Consider the following 20,777-nt stretch of genomic DNA (forward strand, 5'->3'; position numbering starts at 1 on the left):
CTTACTCTTCCCCAACCTGCCAGGTTATGTTGTAGCAGCTGATTTCAGACTCTTCATTATATCAGACCCTTTCACTGAGGCTTTGAAGCTGCCTTTTGTTGCAGATGTTCAGGCTTTGACTTGATTTCTTCACCTCACAGGGAGGGCTTGGGAGGCAGAGGCATCGGTGTGTAGAGCCATGGTAGTTTCTAGTTGGTGGAAAACTTCTCCAAATACATGGGACACGTTAAAAATGTTACATTATTCAAATGAAATTCCTTTTGCAGGAACTTAAGTTTCAGTAGAACGTTATGGCTTGCTGAGATAAACCTAATGACTTGAGGAAACTCATTTAAAATTCATATTTAAGGAACATGCTATATGAGGGTAGGGATGGATGACTGTGTTTTAGAAAAGACTACAGGATTCATCATGAGTTTTATTGATTATATCAAATTTGAATGGTCACTAGCTATTTCGTGGATAAACTGTTTTAAACCAGAGATTATGGCATGAACCTGAATGCTCCTGAATAAGGAAATATGATCTCTTTAATTTTGTTTGTTTTTCAAAGGTTGGAAGGAGTGCTAGTGGGGATCCTAATGGAAAAACTTATAAGTGCTCAATTATTTTGATGAATGGCTATATTCAGAAGCACTTTTGGACAGTGAGACTCCCACACAATATTATTAAATTTAATATAATTTTCATTAAAACAAAAGGTTTAATGACAGGAGAGGAATATTAAAGCCTATACCTCTACCTGTCACCCCCTCTCTTGGCAGATTTTTGGTCCACAGAAGGTTGGTCTTTGGGTAGCTAAGATTAGAAACAGTGAATAATCTTCATGTCCTATTCAGGTCTAGTGCTTTTGGCAATAAATATCTTCCTTCTTCTCTTTTAATAGTTGAAGACTTGTTACTATGGAAGATTCCAACCAGCCATTTTGTCTTCAGCTAGATTTGAGATGAGTTAACAGAACTCCATGTAGCTATCATTTTAGGCCATCACTAATTGCAATTCTGCCAGTAAAAAAACAAATCATAAAACCCAAGGAAACTGTCTTATAGGTTTCCTTACAGTATTGGTAACTCCTGACTTCTGTTCCATGTGACATGGGTGGTTATGGCTTGTCCTTGTTTAGTTCTTCTCGGCTCCTGGTTTTTCCTTCTCATACTAGGTGCACTAGGAGTCTTAGCTTCTTTTTCTGCACCCTGGTGCTCCAGCGTAACTTAAATCCACTGGCAAATAGTGTATTTACTTAGTAGCTGTCATGGGCTTAATACAAAGCATGCCTTTTATTCAAATTCTATTTGGTTTTTTATTTGACTTTGTTCACCCCACAATACACGTCTCTTCCTATGATGGTGCTGAGATTCAGATTGGTGCAGATATAGTTATTTGATAGACTGTCTCTTCTATTCTTCCCAGGCCTGTTCCTCTCTTTCCCCCTTGTTCTCTTCATTCTTCGTGTCTCTTGAACCTAGATTCCTCCTTCTATTTATTCTGTCTGTCTGCTGGTCCTGCCTATCCCCCACCTGCGTAGCTATTGACAATTCAGCTTTTTATTAGGCCAGTCAGGTGCATTAGGCAGGAAAGGAGAATCAAATGCAACACATCTTTACATAAGTAAACAAATTCTTAACATCTTTGAAGAAATGCAACATAAACAAATTCAACACATCTTTATATACTGAAAGTAATTTCCACAACATTGACTCTTCAGGGTTTACAAAATTTCTTTGATCATAATGTGTGACTCTAATTTCTTTTTATCTGCAAAGCACAAGATTGACACCGAATGAGTGTATTTTAGAGGTAAAATAGCAAGGAAGACGAAAACATGGATGTCCCATTTGGAAAATGGTCTTGGCTTCTGGAAGAAAGTGCTGAATTGAACTTGTCAAAGCAGCAGTCTGAAGTTTCTGGTTCTTGAACAGGATAATTTGTAGTCTCTGCTTCATTTGCACTCTGCAGTGTAATCTTCTCCAAGGAGGCACTTACATCTACATTGTTTTTAAAGGAAGGGAAATAACCACTCTAAATTCATTAGCATCCATTTGCATATATACAGAGCTGGCTGCCATAGTAAAACCACCATTCGGCTGACTGTGTGCTACTTTGTGTTAGAATATATACTATTCACCTAATGCACAGATAGAGATAGAGACCAGAACCTTATTGGTGTGAAGTAATTTGTCAACAAATTCACAGATTTTGCATAGTGAAGAAGAGTTTCATGCGAAATTTTCACCCTCCAAAGCTCATGGGCTTTCTATTGCATTATTCTTGCTCAATTTTAGTGAAAATGGTAGATCTAAATGGTATTATGAAAAAAAAATTAGGCATTGGGATCAGTGTTATTTACCTATATTGCATTTAAATATAAAGAGTCTGTTCTTCCACATCCAATAGATCATTTTATGGGTGATAAAAATGTAAAGGTGGGGGTAGTATTTTATCCCAACACCTACCTGTAGTAGACAATAACTGCGTGTATCTATAGTAACTTCTATGTACTCTGCACTAAGTACTGACAAACCCCATATAAAATGCTAGAGAAACACAAATGTTAGGCAAACACATTTAGTCTGATTAGAGGAGAGCCCTTATGGCATCTAAACATCTCATAAGTGTGTGTTGTGTGTGTGTGTCAGGGAGGGAGCAGACAGGATCTCCTATGTAGCTGGCCTTGAATTCACTATGTATACCAGCCTGTTTTCAAACTCACAGTGAGCCTTCTGCCTTTGCCTTCCAGATGCTGGAGTTAAAACATGCATCATCACTCCTAATTTTATTCTTTAATTACCATTTATTTGGCTTTGACTCAGGTACTAGTTTTCTTTTTTAAACATTCAATGCCTTTAGATGACCGATTTATCATCATTTCTTGTGTGTGTGTGTGTGTGTGTAGTTTATGCATATGTGCACACATGTGTTCAAATCCATGTACATGGATGCATGTCTCCACGTGGGAGCCAGAGATCAATTTCTAATGTTTGCCTCCATTCCACTCCTATTTATTTGAGACAGAGTGCTCACGTACCCTGGAGTTTGCTGTTTGGGCTAGACAGGCTGGATAGCAAGTCCCTGGAAACTACTTACCACTCCAAGGTGCCATTTGCTTATCGCTTCCCCCAATATTATAGCAGTGTTGAGATGCAAATAGTGTGTGTGCCGTGGAGAATCCCATTTAGTGTGCTTTGTAAAGAATACTTTAAAAAGATTTACTTTGTTTTGAATTGTGTGTGTGTATATTCTGTGTCTATGTGTCTTTGTAAGTTATACAGTTGTGATGAGTCTGAAAGCAGCTTCTCTACAATAACAGTTCTCTATAATAGTAGTTTGTGTTCCCTCCCTCCCTCCCTCCTCTATTTCTTACTGAAAATAGACTTTTTCCTCACATATTGTATCCTGATTATGTTTTTCTCTCCATCTGCACCTCCAAGCTCCTCCCCCCACTCCCCTCCCAACCAAATCCACCCCGTTTTCTGTCTCTCATTAGAAAACAGGCTTCAATTCGACAATAATAAAATAAAATATAAGATAAAACAAATGCTGACACATCGGTATTGGACAAACAAACAGAAGGAAAAAAGCTCAAGAGAAGGCATGAGTCAGAGGCCCGCTTGTTCACACACTCAAGAATCCCATAAAAACTCAAATCTGGAAGCCAGGAAGTCTGCTCAAAGGATCTGTGTGGCAAAGAGAAGAAAAAGAAATATAAATAAAACCAAACTAAAAACAATAAGACATTAAAATAAAAAGTGCCCTGACAGGACATTTATAAGACAAGGAGCTTCCAAAGATGCCATTGATCTTATTTGCTGTTGGCACTCTGCTCCTGGGCATGCAGCCTTCCCTTAGAAATCCTTTGTTTCCCAATTAGACTCCCTTGAGGGAAACTAAATTCTCATTTGCAGACGGTTATCAATCAGAGAGTGTGTCTGAGTTAGGCATGAGGGCAGGTGCCCACTTCTCCTTTCAGCTCTAGGACCCCAACAGCTGCAGCCCCTCGTAGGCCCTGTGCCTGCTGTCCCAGTGTCTGTGAGCTCATAAGGGCACGGGTCCTGTTGACTTAGAGGGCCTTCTTTTCTTGGTGTCCTTCATGCAAGCCATGGCTCCTGTTCACACAAAGAATACTTTTCTGTATATCTTTATTTAAAACAGTGCGCCTTCCCTTACTTCATATGTAAAACTTAGGAGGCTAGATATGATTCTCATTTAAAAGTACTACTCAAATACCATAATAGAGTGTATAAACTGAGCTATGCAACTTTATAGTAAGAAACATTTACTCTTGCCATGAGGGAATATGCTAATGTTTACAGTAAATGAAATGAAAGCTATAGGTCGCTTTGTGCTAATTCACGCCAGGCCTGTTTTGTTTGCTCTTATTAGTTTTAACGGGATATAATTCATAATGCCATCAAATTGCTCTAATTAAATAGCCAGTTATTGGCTTTGAGCGCAATTCTGAGCCTTTGCACAATTGCCTTAATCTTGAAATGCAGTTAAGGGTAGGAATTTTGGACTTGCAGTTATCGCTGTTTCATAGATGTAGGATTCTGTGTTTGTTCTTGTTTGACTTTTAAATTCTAATGAGGCCTGTTGGGAAAAGTTTTGACCTCAAACAATGCTGGTCAGTAAACCTGCTTAGAGTCTCAGTGAAATGCCTGTGCGCTCACTTGTGCCTCTGATACGCTTGGCTGTCTTATTTATTGTTTAACAAATTCGTTATGGAGTTTGAGTAATCCAAGTTTTCTTTCAGGGGTTGTGTATGGGTCAGAATGCTTGGATCCTTAATTTGTTTTTACAAAACAATGATAAATTGTGGGCTCCCATATAAATACAATTTTCTAGAGGAGGAATCTTATGTCAGTATTTGATTGGCTCTCCTGGCTGTGTGTATTTGGTGCCTGTAGCCCTTGGTTTTGCAAGGAGTGTCAGTGGCTTTCAGTGTAAACATGAAAGAGCGAGTGCCTCTTGCTTTTCTTCATGCATTTGTTTTACATGTGTCGTGTATGTGCTGCAGTAATTAGATTGCATTTCAGATACAAACTGGCTTTTAAAAAGCTGTGACTTGGTGTTCTGTTGTCAAAGAAGAAACGTGTTAGAAAAATCTGGGATAACATTTCCATTTTGTTACCTAGTTGCAAAAAAAGAAAGCATATTTTCAGGCAAGCTAAACACACTTATGAAAAAGTGGAATTTAGGCTGTTTCTTTATGTCTTTAATGCAATGGCCACCCTAAGATATGGCCAAGCTACCTTCTGGGACTCAAATGCACTTCTGCGTAACTTTAAAAGAGCAATAACATCAAGGTAATTATGGCAGAACGAGTCTATAAAAGTTTAATATACCATAAAGACATTAGCTGATTTACATCAGATTTATATAAAGGTCATTTGGACTTGTACCTCTGCATCCAGCTGTGTCTTTTTTTTTCCTAGATTAATCATGAAAAAGCCTCTGAAAAATGTTAGGCATTTGAGAGAAGTTGTGATTTCTGAGATAAAGGAAACATGCTGGGAAAAATGTGGCCATATGGCATAATGACATGAACCCTACAGTTCTAATCAGGAGCCCTGCCTGTCACACAGACTTTGCCTTTACCTAATTGTGTAATTTTCAACAAGTCATTTAACCTCTCCAAGACAGTATTTTCCTGATAGGAACATGCTTGAGGAGGCCTCAAAGACAAATGATATATCATTCTGGTTTTTTTAAAATCAGTTTTAAAATAATTTTAGTGGGTTTCTTTTGTAAAATTATAGCTTCATTTGTCTTTGAAACAGACTGGAAAGATATATTTCATTCGCAGATATTACATTACCATTTCCAGGAACACAATTTTGGATCCTGAAATATTCCAATAATGTTTTTGTTGGTCCCTCACCCCCCACTGCCTTAAGACATTGTCCTTCATCCCAGGTCAGCCTCAAACTTGCTATGTGGCCAGCAAAGGATGGCCTTTAACTTGTGATTTTCCTCCTTTCCCAGGCTGAGGTTCCAGGGTTGTGCTGCTCACTTGATTTTCCCTGTGCTGGGGACCAAACCCAAGGTGGTGTGCGTGGTTAGCAAACACTTTACGAACTGAACCGTATCCCTAGACCTATAATAAAGTTTTGTGAAAACCAGGTATGATCTGTGAGCTGGAGAGCTGTGTGTTCCAGAACAACACATTTGTGTTTAAAAGGAGAGTCCCGCGTGTCCATTTTATCATGATGATGTTGTCCATTCCATTGTCTTCGGTAGATTTAAAACTTGACAGGTTGTCTGAAATGTAATCTCTTATGAGGGGTTCTCACTTTCTAATACTTAATGAATGAGTCATTTTTACATGAGGTGTGTTATTTTATTATCAGAAGTTGACTTTAATCTCTTATTCTCTTACAAAACAGTGTAAACGTAAAAAACGGTAAAAATATGAAAACTATTGCACATTTTAAAAATATGAAAGTCTTCACAAGTGCTGTAATTAATTTTCCTCTATCTATTGCACTTTTTATTTTATTTTTATTTATTTAGGTTTTTCGAGACAGGGTTTCTCTGTATTGTTTTGGACTGTCCTGGAACTCACTCTGTAGACCAGGCTGGTCTCGAACTCACAGAGATCTGCCTGCCTCTGCCTCCTGAGTGCTGGGATTAAAGGCGTGTGCCACCAACGCCCGGATCTATTGCACTTTTTAAAGCTAACCAAGGAAATAATATTAACATGAGCAACAAACTCACCATACTCATTGCAGAGTCTCCGGTATTTGTGACTCTTTTCTGGCAGAAACCACTTGTTTGTGTCTTCTGCCCTGAGAGCCAGAGCTGAGGTTGGTGACACCACCAACGAATGGGAATCGCTGTGTTCGGGCTGCAGTTTGCAGACATTTGATCTTTCTAGTAACGGGGTCGATAAACCAACATGTGTTAGCCATTGGACTCTCCCAAGAAATCAAGTTCAGCGATGTGCATCATTCCATTTCACACACGCTACACGCCTCTTACAAAGGACATTTACATACATTCATTTTAAAATTACATCTGGGTTTTTAACATGTGTGCTGAGAGGGTGTACTTAGTTTTAAATTTGTAATTAAAATTAACAAATGAGGCTTTGTCTTTCTCTTCTTGCTATAATAGTTGAGGACTTAGAGCACTAGAGTTTGTCCAGGCTATACTAAGCCCTCAAACCTTTGTTTTCTTGGTTCAGGTTTTTTCAGGTTCTTAGGGGATCACACTTTATATTAGAATCTCCATCAGTTTCTATAGTTGTGAAAATGAGTTAACTCTGAATTGAGCACAAAGTTTCATCTGGGGATTCTGAATGTAATCGAAACAATCAAAGTAAACTTCCTTAATGACTTCCCTCTAAAATCCAAATGAGCAGTAGTTAATTTCCAGGATCAGCTCACCACCTGGAGTTCACAGCAGCTGCAAAATAGAAGAATTGGGGTAGTTTAATAGCATTAGAACTTTTGGAATTTGGAAAGGAAATTTGAATAAAAATGAAAGAATTATTTATCTACAAATCTCAACTTGAGCTTGACCTAGTCCTGGCTTGGGCCTGGTTTTGAAGTGTGCCACCAGAAGGCTATGGGTTGAAGCCTTGGTTCCCAACAGGGGTGCCATGGAGGCTTAATTAGATTATGAGGCCCCCAGCTTTATCACAAGCTATTCCATTCAGTCTCTAGCTGAATTGTCTGTGAGGTGGAGCCATGCCTCAGGAGCCAGGTAGCATGGCAATGCCTTGGAATGGGTACTTTATACCGGTCCACTCTCTCTCTTCCTTCTTCCTAGATGTCATGGGATGAGTTTCTCTGCTGTACTATGTCATTCTTGCCATGATGTTGAGGTTAGGCCTACATGCTTAGAGTTTCATGACCATGAACCACAACCTTTGAAGCCTGGAGCCAAAACAATTCTTTGTTCCCCAAGTTATGCATCACCTTGGTCTTCTGTAGATCTGTCTTTGGGGAGCAGGTGTTTGTTCCTGTTCCCCCAGGGAATTAACCAAGCAATAAAGCAACACATCCCCCCCTCCTTCAGTGACTAAGTATATAGTTTAGGAAGTTAGTTCAGCTTTAGAGTTTCAGTATATTTAAAATATATTAGAAATTATTTCTTCAGTAGGGGGGTGGGATTTATCTAGTAAAGGCACTTTCATGTTTTCTTGTTTTTATATCCCAAGCTAATACAATACCCACTAAAGGGAAAATAACAAAATGTTAAAGAAACTGATATATCTAATTTGTAAGATAAGGAAACAGGGCTGTAGGATCTGCCAAGCATGGTCACTTTAACAATCATCTCCCCTGTCAACAGGTGATAAGTTATGAGACCTGTGGGGTTTGCCTGAAATCACAGACGGTAACAAACCATATTGTTGTTTCTAGATACATCCCACACATAGTGACCTTTCCACTTTAAGGAAGTGTTCCTTGTACCGTGGCCCTGGCTTTTGCCATTTTGGTTGGTAACATCAGAACGTATACAAATCTCATTTCCTCTCTACAATTTCATGGGTAAAAGATTCAAGCTTATCGTTGAACTTAAACCACAGTATACATTTTTTTTTCTCATTAAACCAAGAACTTTTACCTTTTTGAAGAGACCCTTTAATACTTTTTTTTGACATATTAAAAAACAGGCCTCATTATTTGTGGAATATATTAAGGAAAATAAAATGAACTTCAGCATAAATACTGATGTTTGTAAACATTCTAATAAGCACATTGACCATTAATGACTAGAGGTCAATAGTTCTAATTTATACCTTGCGAATTTCCTTGCAATATTTTATATTTAATATTTTTGGGTAGTCACAGCCAAGAAAAAGTAGAATAATTAATGTATGTTGCTTTGTTGTAGCAACATAGACCATAGACGTTGAATTGGGATTTTTGTCATCATCTTTGGATTCCAACAGATCTACACTTGCTCTCAGTCTCTGTCTAAACTGTTTCCTTTAATGTTGTGTGTTCGTTAACTCTAGCATTTGTACACTCATTCATCTTGTGCTACATGCCTCCTATGGGCCCGTCCTTGCCTAGTTACTCCACACAGTATAAAAGACGATTGAAAGGAAGTTCTCCCCCTTACAGAACGGCTATTCTTGTGGGAGCAGTGAGATTTGTTTCTGTAAGAAAGTGATAATAAGATTATATGCTTATTGTCACTTTGGACCTTGTAATAACTAAAGACTTGACCTTATATTATTTGGTATCTTTCATTTAAGTGGTGTAAATTTAAACGTGCAGAGTTTGGAGAAAGCAGAGATTAATATAGCCTGGGGAAGTGAAGTTTGTTCTGGAGATGAGGGTGAATGGCAGGATATTGGCAGCTTTAGGTCTAAATATATGAATTAGGTTGCTACCTAGAAAAATGACAGTAGTATTTTAGGTAATTTGAAGTTTTGAATACTAAGAAAATACGACTCAAAGGGATTTTGCAATTGCATAGTTAAAGATAGAGTTTTTTTTTGTCAGATAATACTACCTTCAAGCCAGAGAAAGAGAATGTAGTCTGAGGAGTTTGGAAAAACAGAGATGTTAAGGATAAAGTATGAACTTATTGCTTTGGTGGTTAAATAAGACATCTCTGGACTTAGAACGGAAGGGCATGGTTTGGAAATATTTTTAATTATTATTTATTCTATTATATGAATGCTTTCTCTATGTGTATGTCTGTTTGCCTTGTGGAGGTCCCTGTAGAGGTCGGAAGAGGGCATCAGATCCCCTGGAACAGGAGTTACAGGTGGCTGTGAGCCACCATGTGGGTGCTGGGAGTTGAACCTAAGTCATTTGCAAGATCAGTCAGTGCTTATAACCACTGTGCCATCTCTCCAGCCCTGGTTTTGAGATCTTTCCTTCTACCAGTTAGCTGTGGAACTCTGTAACACGTTTAACCTTGCGTAACTTGAGTGCCATCTGCCTTTTCATGAAAAGACTAATTCACAAAGTTGACAAATGCAAGTGTTTCTAAAAGAATTGCTAGATATTGTCTATATAAATACACTGTGCAAAATTTTTAATAAATATTCATAATTAGTGTTGTTACTACTAATAATTGCCACCACTTCCCACAGTGAGATACAATTACAGAATGGGATGTTATCTAGGCACGCCTGTCTCTACTAGATGCCAGGACATCATCTGGGAGGTGTAAAATAACTTAACAGGTGTTTGGCTTCATTAGCCATTTATGTACGATTCTTCCTTTCCTCATAATATCTGGTTCTCCCTGAACAATATGATAGAATTTAATTTGTATTCCCTTTAACATATCAATCGGTTGAGCTACGTTAGTTTCCATTGTTAAAAGTACCGGTTGATTTAAAAACTGGTACAAAATAAAACAAAAATGGATTTCAGAAATACAATCCATCCTGTAAAATTTCAGGCATGTTTAGTTTAATAGTCGTCATGGAAACTGATGCAAGAATAAAATTTCCTGCTAATGCTGCTTGGGCTAGGACCAGTATACCTACTCATTTTCATGATCATAATCAGAATTTATATCACAATGGTAATGTTTTCACCCTTTGTTCTTGTTTGACTTGATCCTGGCATGAATTGGGGAAAACGTTTGTACTTCTGAATATTGTTGAACTGAAGGTGCCCAGCTAGGCACGGCACAGGAGATCCGGAAACTAAGGGTTTTGAACAAGAGTTCATTTAGGTAAATAGGTTCCAGTAAGGTTTTAAAAAACGGATTCCTTCCACTCCTCTTTCCCTTTTGCTTAATCCAAACTAACGGAGTGTCAGTCATGTACCTGGCAAAACTTCATGCTTGTCTCTCAGTAGGGTTCTAAGGGCTGTGAGCCAGTCAAGAAATGATTGACAGTTCAGTCGGAGAGCGTCCACTACCACAACTGTCAAAGCAGACAGAATTCCTATTATACAAATGCTCTCTGGCCTTAATCCAGTGATAATAATCTATTAAAACAAGTTGTCTAATCTTATGAGTTAACTTGAAAAGAGAAGTGGATGTGGGGTGATTTGCAAAATGTTTGCACGTGTAAGTTCAGTTTATTTAATTTTAAATAATTAGGGCATGGCAACGATTAGTGCTAATTGGAGCTGTATCAGGCTAAAAGAATTATCCAAATATGTCTTGAACATTAATGAGAGACTTAGTCGGTAAATCTCATTTTATTCTGGGGTTTTTAATTGATAATATTTTTAAAAAAAGGTGTATCTTAGTGATGAAATGCTAAGTTTTATCTCAATCTGAAATCACTTGAAATCTAGTACTTTAATGATAGCTCTGAAGTTATGATTAAAAAGAAAGATTAAAAGCAGGGGTTTTAATGGCCCTAAAAATAGGTATTTAATAAGTGCTGGATTCTTTTTTTAGTTAATGTGAAATAGTGAAGTTTCACGACAGCACTGAAGTCTCATTCAAATTATGGTCAAAGCATCAACCGTAAGAGGAATCTTAGAGTTTTCAAGTTTTCTGTTTCCACATCTTCAGGGAAGTTTGCCTCTGAGTTTTCTGAATGTTAAAATTTCCGTATAGGACTTTGCAAATGAGTATGAGATTAAATTTGAATTGGACCTCAGAAAAAGCAAAGGAGAGGAATTGGGTGTACAGCAGTTACAGGGAGATTCCATCCATTGAGGTGCTATCAGGAACAGGCTCCAAAAAATGTGTATTGCCATGTTCCTCTGGCCAAAAACAAAAACAAAACCCCCAAAACAAAAAACAAACCAAAAACATCCTTGGAGATGCTATCAGAATGAAACTTGAATGTCAACCGTTTTTCATTATCTAAACATCTGTCCCATTGCCACTTGGCAGCTATATTAATATTTCCTATTGCTATATAAAAGTGAAACATGTAAGTACTATATGTAGTGAGGGAATGTAATGTATAGCTTACTATTCACGATTAGGTCTAACTAGTGGAAGACACTGAAGTGCATGTTCATGCTCTGGGGATTTGATCGCATTTATTCATAATATAAATATTATTACCTAGGATGACTATTGGAGCCTTTGAAAGCACCACAGCCAGAATAGCATGATGCCTCTGTCTGAAGGATACCCATGCTTTCCTGCAAATTATTGTTTAGTCGTTTCCCAGATTATCCATGGGTAGCTAGACATATTTTTGTTGTTGTTGTTTTGTTTTTCGAGACAGGGTTTTTCTGTATTGTTTTGGAGCCTGTCCTGGAACTCGCTCAGTAGACCAGGCTGGTCTGGAACTCACAGAGATCTGCCTGCCTCTGCCTCCCAAGTGCTGGGATTAAAGTTGTGCGCCAACAACGCCCAGCTGTAGTTTTTGTTTTCAAGGCATTCTCTGAAATCACTAGCCAAGGTCACCACAGGTCCACTGCCTTTGCTGCTCCTAATACATTTTCAGTATCCAAGAGAACAAACCATATGGTTCACACTTTATTTTCTGTGAGCTGGAATCTGGTCACCCTTTGTTCCTTTGATGTCCCTGAAGATTTATCATAACCCTTCCTTTATTCTGTTTTGTTCAGCTGGGGGTGGCGACGAAGTGGCAGCCCACTCTTTGCTTAGTTATCTGCATCACCTGTCCTCAGTGGCTCTGTGTTTTCCAGTTCTGCCCAAGTCTTCTGGGAAAGACTAATGACCCTGATGTCCCACTAAGTGCCAAAGAGCTGTGCAGGAACTTCTACTTGTTAACTCATTGTGGACTCGGATAAAACGGATGCTTTCCCATGTGAACACCTTCTTTCAGAAAATCAGATTGCCTCAGTTGCTCCAATCCAGATAACCACTGTTACTCTATAAACTGACTAGATAAAGATAAGGTTTACGTAAGATGCTTAAGAGGCATCCAACGAGAGCCTGTATTTTTATTTGTAAGAAACAGCAAAGTCATTTGCCCATTAGATATTGATTACTCTATCTTTAGAAGAAGAAAAAGTATACTTGTAGCATTGTCACATGAAAAATCAAAGCTTGGAAATTATGTTCTTCAGAACAGTGATCAGGTAGATGGGCATATTAAGTAGTATTTGTATGTATAAAGTATAAAATTTTCTTTTGCATATGGCGTCCTTTGTACTTCTATAGGAAAACTCCCACACTCATTAAGTAGCTGTCTATTAGGATATCTTTGAGAGAAGAGGGCTGTGTGGCAGCCTCCCTACTGAGTTAAGTCTCATTATAATTTGTCTCTTTATGTTTGCAAAATGCTGGTCTCCCGTGCTTACCTCATTAATGAGACTGGAAAGCATCTCATAATGGGGTAGTTTGTGGCACAGAAGCCACACAGAGTTTAAAAAAAAATGTTGCAGTTTAATTCATTGGCACTGCAAACGTATTTGCAAGGGGTTTCCCAAGTTGAGAGGAGATAGACGTTCCTTTCCCAAATTCAATTAATTGTGAGCCCTTTTGATTTTGTTATTTCCCATTTATTTATGTTTTTAAATGTATGGAAAGGGTCTAATACAAACCCAAATGTCTTGAGTCTTTAATAAGAGGTTTCGTTACTTTTATGTGAAGCATGTTTTTTTTGTCAGTGTTGTTTCTTAGGCGACAGAGGGTATTTTCTTCAAATATTTTCTTCATAAAGGCTGGATTGTTTTGTAGCTAACCTGATTTGACCATAGCGCTGCCTGGTGGGAAGCGCTAACCCTCTTATTTGAAGCTAAACAAGATTACTCAAGTGGCTGGCATTCACAAGCCTGCTATTCTTGCATTGGGTTAGGGACTGTGGCACACCCGTGCAGTTCCACTAATTGAACTCTTTGGGTCCTTCAGTTGCAAATAGTTAGCTGCAGAAGGGCCTTGCCATGGGTACACAAGAAATTGCTAACCGCTTGATTTCCCCACGTTAGCTTAATGAGGAAGAATGGGTCACTATGCCAACGAAAACACCATAGCAATAGGGTTAGAAGCCTAGTTCCCCTGATATTTGCCTGTGATTAGGGTTCTATCATACACTGCAAATTCTATGGAGTGTCAGGGTAAGTTGAAATATGATTTAAAACCACTGTCACCTTGTTTGATACATATGAACGGCTGTGGTCAGGGAACCTGAATTCTACTTATTCCAGTAAAAAAAATTGCTGCAGCATTAATTTGAAGTTGCTTGTTTTCTGTTGCTGACAGCTTTTAGAGGCTGGAGTAACAAAGCCTATTTCTATAATTTCATTTGTTTTTGTGGAGCTTTAACTTTTACAACTTTTTCAAAAATAGATATTTTAAGAGTAGGTACAAGTTTACAAAAAATAAGTAAATAAAAATCTAGAAGCAAAGCCAGAGCCTCATATATATATATTATATATATATAATAATATATATACTATATATATAATATATATATATTATTTTCTCTGACAACACCATTTTACATTCATATACAGATAGAATAGTAACAAATGTCTATAACTTATTCATCCACCCTGCCCTTTAAACCTCAGAGAAAACATTACATTTGTCATAGTCTTGTGATCTTGATCTTGACAGTTTTTGAAACTTTGCTTTTGATATTTTAGTTTTGAAGATTCCTAGTTAGCTGTTTTGTAGGCTTTTGTCTTCATTTTGTATTTGCCTTTTAGAAACGAGTTAGACTGCTTTGAATTTTGAGGGAAAATGCATTTATAAAATGACAGTTTCGTCACATCATATCAAAGATTTATGCTTGCAGCATGACATCACCGTTCGAGTTGACTTGGAACATCTGTGAGACTGGTTTCTAAGGTTTCTCAACACTAAAGAAGTTTCCTTCCAAAATTCCTACTTTGATACTGTGATGGGAAGGAAGCCATTAAGCACAGGTCACATTTAGGTTGTGAGAGAGAATTATACTCCCCTTCTTTGTAGGTATAATATACATATAAATTACTTAGAATTCATTTACAAAAGCAGATCCGTGATAAATGTACCATATAGACTCATAACACTTTGTTTGGATTACTCCAGCTGGTTTCCTTGAGATTTTTGACATCACTGTTACCCTATGTATGTACTGAGCACAGGTTGCTCTGAGCTTCTTTTGACTATTTCCTATTCTAGCTCTAGAATCATTCCACGTTTCCAAGAAGCTCTGTTTTTTGTTTGTTTTGCTTTTAAATTACAAAGCAAAGATCCAGATACAGGGTAGCAATAAGTTAAGATGTGAATAAACAAAATTTTAATGAGAATGTAAGTAAAATTAGTAAACATTCCAACTGTGATGCTCCTTTTAGATTTTAATGTCCACTGCCTCCTTCTGTTTAGTGAATTATAATCTATAAATTACTATAGGTGAATTTCACTGTATAATGGATTTATTATACCACATTCTATGCTTAGCTGATGTTGTAATGACTTCTGTTGGTTTTTTAATTTAATGGGGAACATTATTGTGTGTTATAGAATCAGAATAAATAAAGCGCTAATTTAATACAGAAAAGTTTTATCACCTCAACCTTCAAATTCTTACTCACAAAAACTGATTAAGACCATTCTTTGACTATCTTTGCATCTTTTAAAATACCAGCTGGAAAACTTCTATCTTACATGCTTCTGAGTATGGCAAAAAAATAATACTAATAAACAAAATTTAAAAACTCATCATCTTGAATATAGAGGCTCTTTATCAGGGGAACTCATTTTTCTTTTAAAGTGAAACAGACTACCTTCATGGACAACTCGATTACAGAAAAAAAACTTTGATTAACCACAAAAATATAGAAGGAAATAATTCCTGATTATACTTTTAGGCATGCATTCTTTCTTGTCGCATGTTCAAACCGTGGTGAGTTTATATTCACACTTTGTGGTAAAGATCCAGTGGGACTTATTTGGGGCAAGAGGAGAGCGAAGAGATAATGTGTATTACAGATAAAAGGGAAGTAGTGACTTCCGGTGATAAACGGAGGCTACAGAATATCTGGTGTATGGTTTGTCGTGTCTGGAGAGCCTTTCTTCTGTTTGGGCTAACTGAAGGAACTGATTTTTATCAGCTTTATTCTTAGAAGCACTATCATCGCCAAGGGCTTAATTTGGAATTAAATGAGCCTTGTGCTTAAGTAATTTATTCTCATTAGTTTGCCAAAAATGAGTCTCATGATGGGTGTAATACTCCAAGGCAGAATGTTTACATTTTTGTCTCATTGAGATTTACATATTTCTTTTCGCTTTCGTTTTTGTCTCTGAAAACCTGAGATCAGAAGACTGCGTTAAAGCTGTGTTCTTCAAGAGCAATTTCCTGTGAGCCCTAAAGAGAACTGTGTTAGATGGGCTAGTTCCATCCTTCCTTTCTTTTTTTCCCCAGAGAGGATCACAGGGCTCCTCAAACGTACCAGTGCCAATGACCAGGCCAAGGTCTCTTTACTACCTTCCCTTTGTGGTCTAGTTGAGAAGTGATCATTTTGATGTTTTGAGATACATCCCACACATTTATCTATTTATCTATGGCCTGGTTGCCTTATTAATTTAGTATTTAGTTGTTAACTATACACTTTATATTCCTAGTTTATTTCCAGTGTATGCTTTTCCTGCATCTTGGTAATTCTGAAAAATCCCTCTATAAACTTCACATTAGAAATCTGTGGCTGGAATATTTTGAGGTATTGATCAAGCCCGAGTGACAATGGAAAAACTGCCTTTAAAAAAAGAAAACAAAGGGGCGTTGGTGGCACACGACTTTAATCCCGGAACTGGGGAGGCAGAGGCAGGTGGATCTCTGTGAGTTTGAGACCAACTTGGTCTACAGAGCAAGTTCCAGGACAGCCTCCAAAACAATACAGAGAAACCCTGTCACAACTCCTCCCCCAAAAAAGAAAACGATTAATACTTGATTCAATGCAGTTTTTCCTTGAATTTATGCATGAACCAGACTATAGGAATTAAATTAGAAAATAAAACTTTCACCAGGGTGTGGGGACACCAGACCTTGAGCAGAAACCCACTTCCCCTTCGGCCTGGGAGCAGGCAGCTGTGAGATAATGTTTACTGAAAACAATGCAGTGCTATAAAGCTCTTGATAGGGCTCAGATAAGGGCTTGCTCACTGAAACACCATGACTTTGACACCCCCTACGGCTAGAGGCTAGATGCTTCTTCCTGTCCCCCCTGCTGTGTCTCCCTGATTCTGGGGCTGGAGATTAAACCACCAGCCTGGAGGGTGAGAAGTCTGGAAAGAATTGTATGTAGATGGATGGCAGAAGTCCTTAAAAAGGGGAAGGGTTTTTTCTTGGAGAGACTACTCTCTCCTAAGCAGACTTGGAATCTCCTCCTAAAGCTGACTTGGGAAGCATAAAGTTTTTCTTAAAGCAACCGACCGGTCTCGGTCTCTGTGTCATCTATCCCGACAACCTCGCTACATTCTCGGATGCAGGCCGCACAGCAGGTGCCACACCAGGGATTCACGGCACACACCTCTAATCCCAGCACTAGGGAGGCAGAGGCAGGCAGATCTCTGTGAGTTCAAGGACTGCCTGTCCTACAGAATGAGTTCCAGGACAGCCAGAAGTAGGAGGAGAAACTCTTATCAAAAGGGAGGAGGGAGGGAGAGGGAGCTGGGATTGACATCTGAACCATACTTGTTTCTAACTTAAATCAAAAAGAAAAAAAGGGAGGAAAAAAACCAAGAAACAAAAAAGGAATTAAAGCTTTTAAGGATCTTAGAAAATGCAGAAAATTTCAAAGGTAAGTGACTAGAGATTAGCATACAGACTCAGTTTTTATTAGAATTTACTTTCTTTATCACTTTTTATAACATTCATGGAGAAGGCACTCAGAGACATGGAAGTTCCCAGACAGGAGCTCAAACGTGATAGGAAATCCCATAGCCTTGGAAGTTCCTCTATTGGGAATACTTTAATATTAACTTTTTGATTCAGGATCCCCTTAATAGTACCACTTATTTCCACATTTTCAAACCTTACCATTGTACTAGAATGAGTGTATGAGAACATGGGCTGTGATACCTACCCCTCCCATGTCCTCTGCTGCCTCTATGAACTTAGCTTTGGCTTGTTGCTTGTCTGGGATTGAACACGGGGCCATGCACTTGCTCAGCAAATAATACTGCTGCTGGGCTGCATGTCTCCCTTTGATACATCACTGACAGGATCTGGGTGGCTGTAGCTGGTCTTGAACTTGTGGCCCTCCAGCCTCAGCCTCTGTATTGCTGACATTGTCAGAATGTATTACCACTCAGCTGTGTTTACTCTGGTTAGAGTTAGCCAGGAAATTAAGAACATGGATGAGAAATCATTTTCGGGATCTTCTTTCTCTTAAACTCAGGAAATCCTTTATTAAAAGTTAGTTTAGCCGGGCGGTGGTGGCACACGCCTTTAATCCCAGCACTCGGGAGGCAGAGGCAGGCGGATCTCTGGGCGCTCGAGGCCAGGCTGGACCGATAGCCTCCCAAACAATACAGAGAAACCCTGTCTCGTAAAAACAAAAACAACAACAAAAAAAAGTTAGTTTAAAGAATGTGAACATTGGAAAACAATATTCTCGTGAGGAGTGCGATTAGACGTGGCGGTTACTCCTGTAGGGACAGTGGGAGTCTGCCTTTGAACCCCTGATTTACACTCCCTGCCTGGAGATTCAAGACAGTAATGTGGAAACTGGCATGCGTGTGGCTTACGGCCCAGGTGTCTCAGACCTGAGCAGACATAACTGCTCTTTGCTTTCTCTATGGAACCGAAATTACAAAGGAAAGCCATTGGGTGGCTGCTGTGTGTCACACAGTGCCAGGGATTGTAGCCCTGCCCTTTCCTCGTGACCTTACACTGAGTTCATTTTATGGAGGTCATTGATATTTTAGAATGGGAAAAAAAGGGAGGGGAAGCAATTTATGCAAAGCCGTATACAAACTAGGACTCCTGTCATTTTTCAGATGAGTATTTCCCTGAGCATGTTTAAAAAGAGATGCAAATGAAGTTGTGCATTTGAGACTCGACGCTGTTATTTAAGTGCCCCTTATAAACGTATTTCAGCTCGGCATATTAAATGAAATACTTTCACGTTGCAGTCATGACGACGATGTTGACTTTTTGTCCCTCTCTTTTGCTTTCAGAGGAAGAACTTATCTCTCTTTCTCAGCATTAGCTTGTTAACTTTCTGGGGGACCAGCCTGTTGGGTGCCCGGTTGTACTGGATGGGAAACAAACCACCAAGCTTTTCCAACTCGGACAACCCTGCAGCTGACTCGGACAGCCTGCTGGCCCGCACACTCACCTTCTTCTACTTGCCTACCAAGAACCTCTGGCTGTTGCTCTGCCCAGACACCCTGAGCTTTGATTGGTCCATGGATGCTGTGCCTCTTCTCAAAACCGTTTGTGATTGGAGAAATCTTCACACAGTGGCCTTCTATTCTGGACTTCTCCTCCTCGCCTACTGTGGTCTGAAGAATCCGAGCTCGGAAGGAGAGTGCAATGGGAAAGCTGTGACAAATGGCAAACAGAATGCAAACGGCCATAGCTGCCACGCAGACATGGAGTACCGGAACTCAGACATTAAGCCCAGCTTTACATCCAAAGTAGAGAATGGCATTAAAAATAACGTATCACAGAGAACTCAGCTCCCTTCCACTGAGAACATTGTTATTCTATCCTTATCTTTGTTGATAATACCTTTTATCCCTGCCACGAACCTGTTTTTCTATGTCGGCTTTGTAATTGCAGAGCGAGTATTATATATTCCCAGTATGGGCTTCTGCCTTCTGATCACAGTGGGTGCCCGAGCCCTTTATGTCAAAGTCCAAAGGAGGTTTCTCAAGAGCCTGGTTTTTTATGCTACAGCAACGTTAATTGTCTTCTATGGACTCAAGACTGCGGTCAGGAACGGAGACTGGCAAAATGAGGAGATGCTGTATAGGTCAGGGATAAAAGTAAACCCAGCCAAAGGTAAATGCTTCCTTTTATGTTTTTGCCTGAACACTTTACACTTTCAGCTTTCTTATTGTGTTGTTTCTTGCCTTAAAACACAGTGTTACAGATGAGATCCTTTTATGTGAAACTTGTACCTTTCCTCCTTATTTTTGTAGAGACAGAGTGTAAAACCAATTGAGACACATATTTAGCATTCCATGCTAGCAATAGGAAACTGTTTCCTAGTGTTCATGCTTATGTTTCCAAGGAAGAATCAGAACTTATATTGACTGGAAATAAAGACTGTCATAAGAATTTATAACAATGCTTACCATCTGCCCTTTAAAATATTAATTATTGTCTCTTTCATTGTAGAATGAAAGTCAAGTTTATATAACTTAAATATAGTCTAGGCTGGTTTGTCAGGCATTGCCTGAGGAGAGACCACAGGATTTGGAGGCGAATTGCCTCTGGGTCTCATTAATTTGTGCCTTAGGTATAGGTGTGGTCACTGTGAGATTTGAAGAGGGCCTGGTGGTGGTGGTGCATGCCTTTAATCCCAGCACTCAGGAGGCAGAGGCAGGCAGGTCTCTGTGATTTCGAGGCCAGTCTGGTCTACAAAGCTACATAGAGAAATCCTGTCTTGAAAAACCAAAAATAAAAAAAAATTTTTTTGAAGAGGTGTGGTCGTTGTAGAATTTGTAGAGGTTAAAGAAATATGCTTCTGGCTGGCAAGCAGTTGGTACATTCTTAATTTAAGGTTTCCTAAGTAATTTTTACTGTAGAATAAGACTATGGATTGTACCTTTCTTTATTGATTTTATTGTATAAAAATACCCAGTCTCAAAATTGACAGGCATAGCAGAATCTATTTTTTAAGCACAAAATGGTAAACCAGAGGATGTTGTCACATTTTAGACAATGTAGTCAGTGGTGGAAGCAAGAGAAAAAAGGAAATAAGATGCGTTTGGAGTGCAGAAATGTATCACACTAAGTGGTGCCTGAGAATCCTCAGTTT

General features: G+C 38.8%; 1 protein-coding gene across 2 annotated transcripts in view; it reads left to right on the plus strand.

The window, feature by feature from the left end:
* Positions 1-20,777, plus strand: part of Tmtc2 (transmembrane O-mannosyltransferase targeting cadherins 2) — a 356,561-nt gene that overhangs the window by 164,730 nt on the left and 171,054 nt on the right. For both annotated transcript variants that reach the window (XM_005068036.4, XM_021225985.1), the window contains exon 3: positions 18,967-19,795. In XM_005068036.4, coding sequence (XP_005068093.1) covers positions 18,967-19,795 — 829 coding nt within the window. The remainder of the gene's footprint in view (positions 1-18,966; positions 19,796-20,777) is intronic.

Source organism: Mesocricetus auratus, unplaced genomic scaffold, assembly GCF_017639785.1.
Source record: "Mesocricetus auratus isolate SY011 unplaced genomic scaffold, BCM_Maur_2.0 Super-Scaffold_100011, whole genome shotgun sequence".
NCBI lineage: Eukaryota > Metazoa > Chordata > Mammalia > Rodentia > Cricetidae > Mesocricetus > Mesocricetus auratus.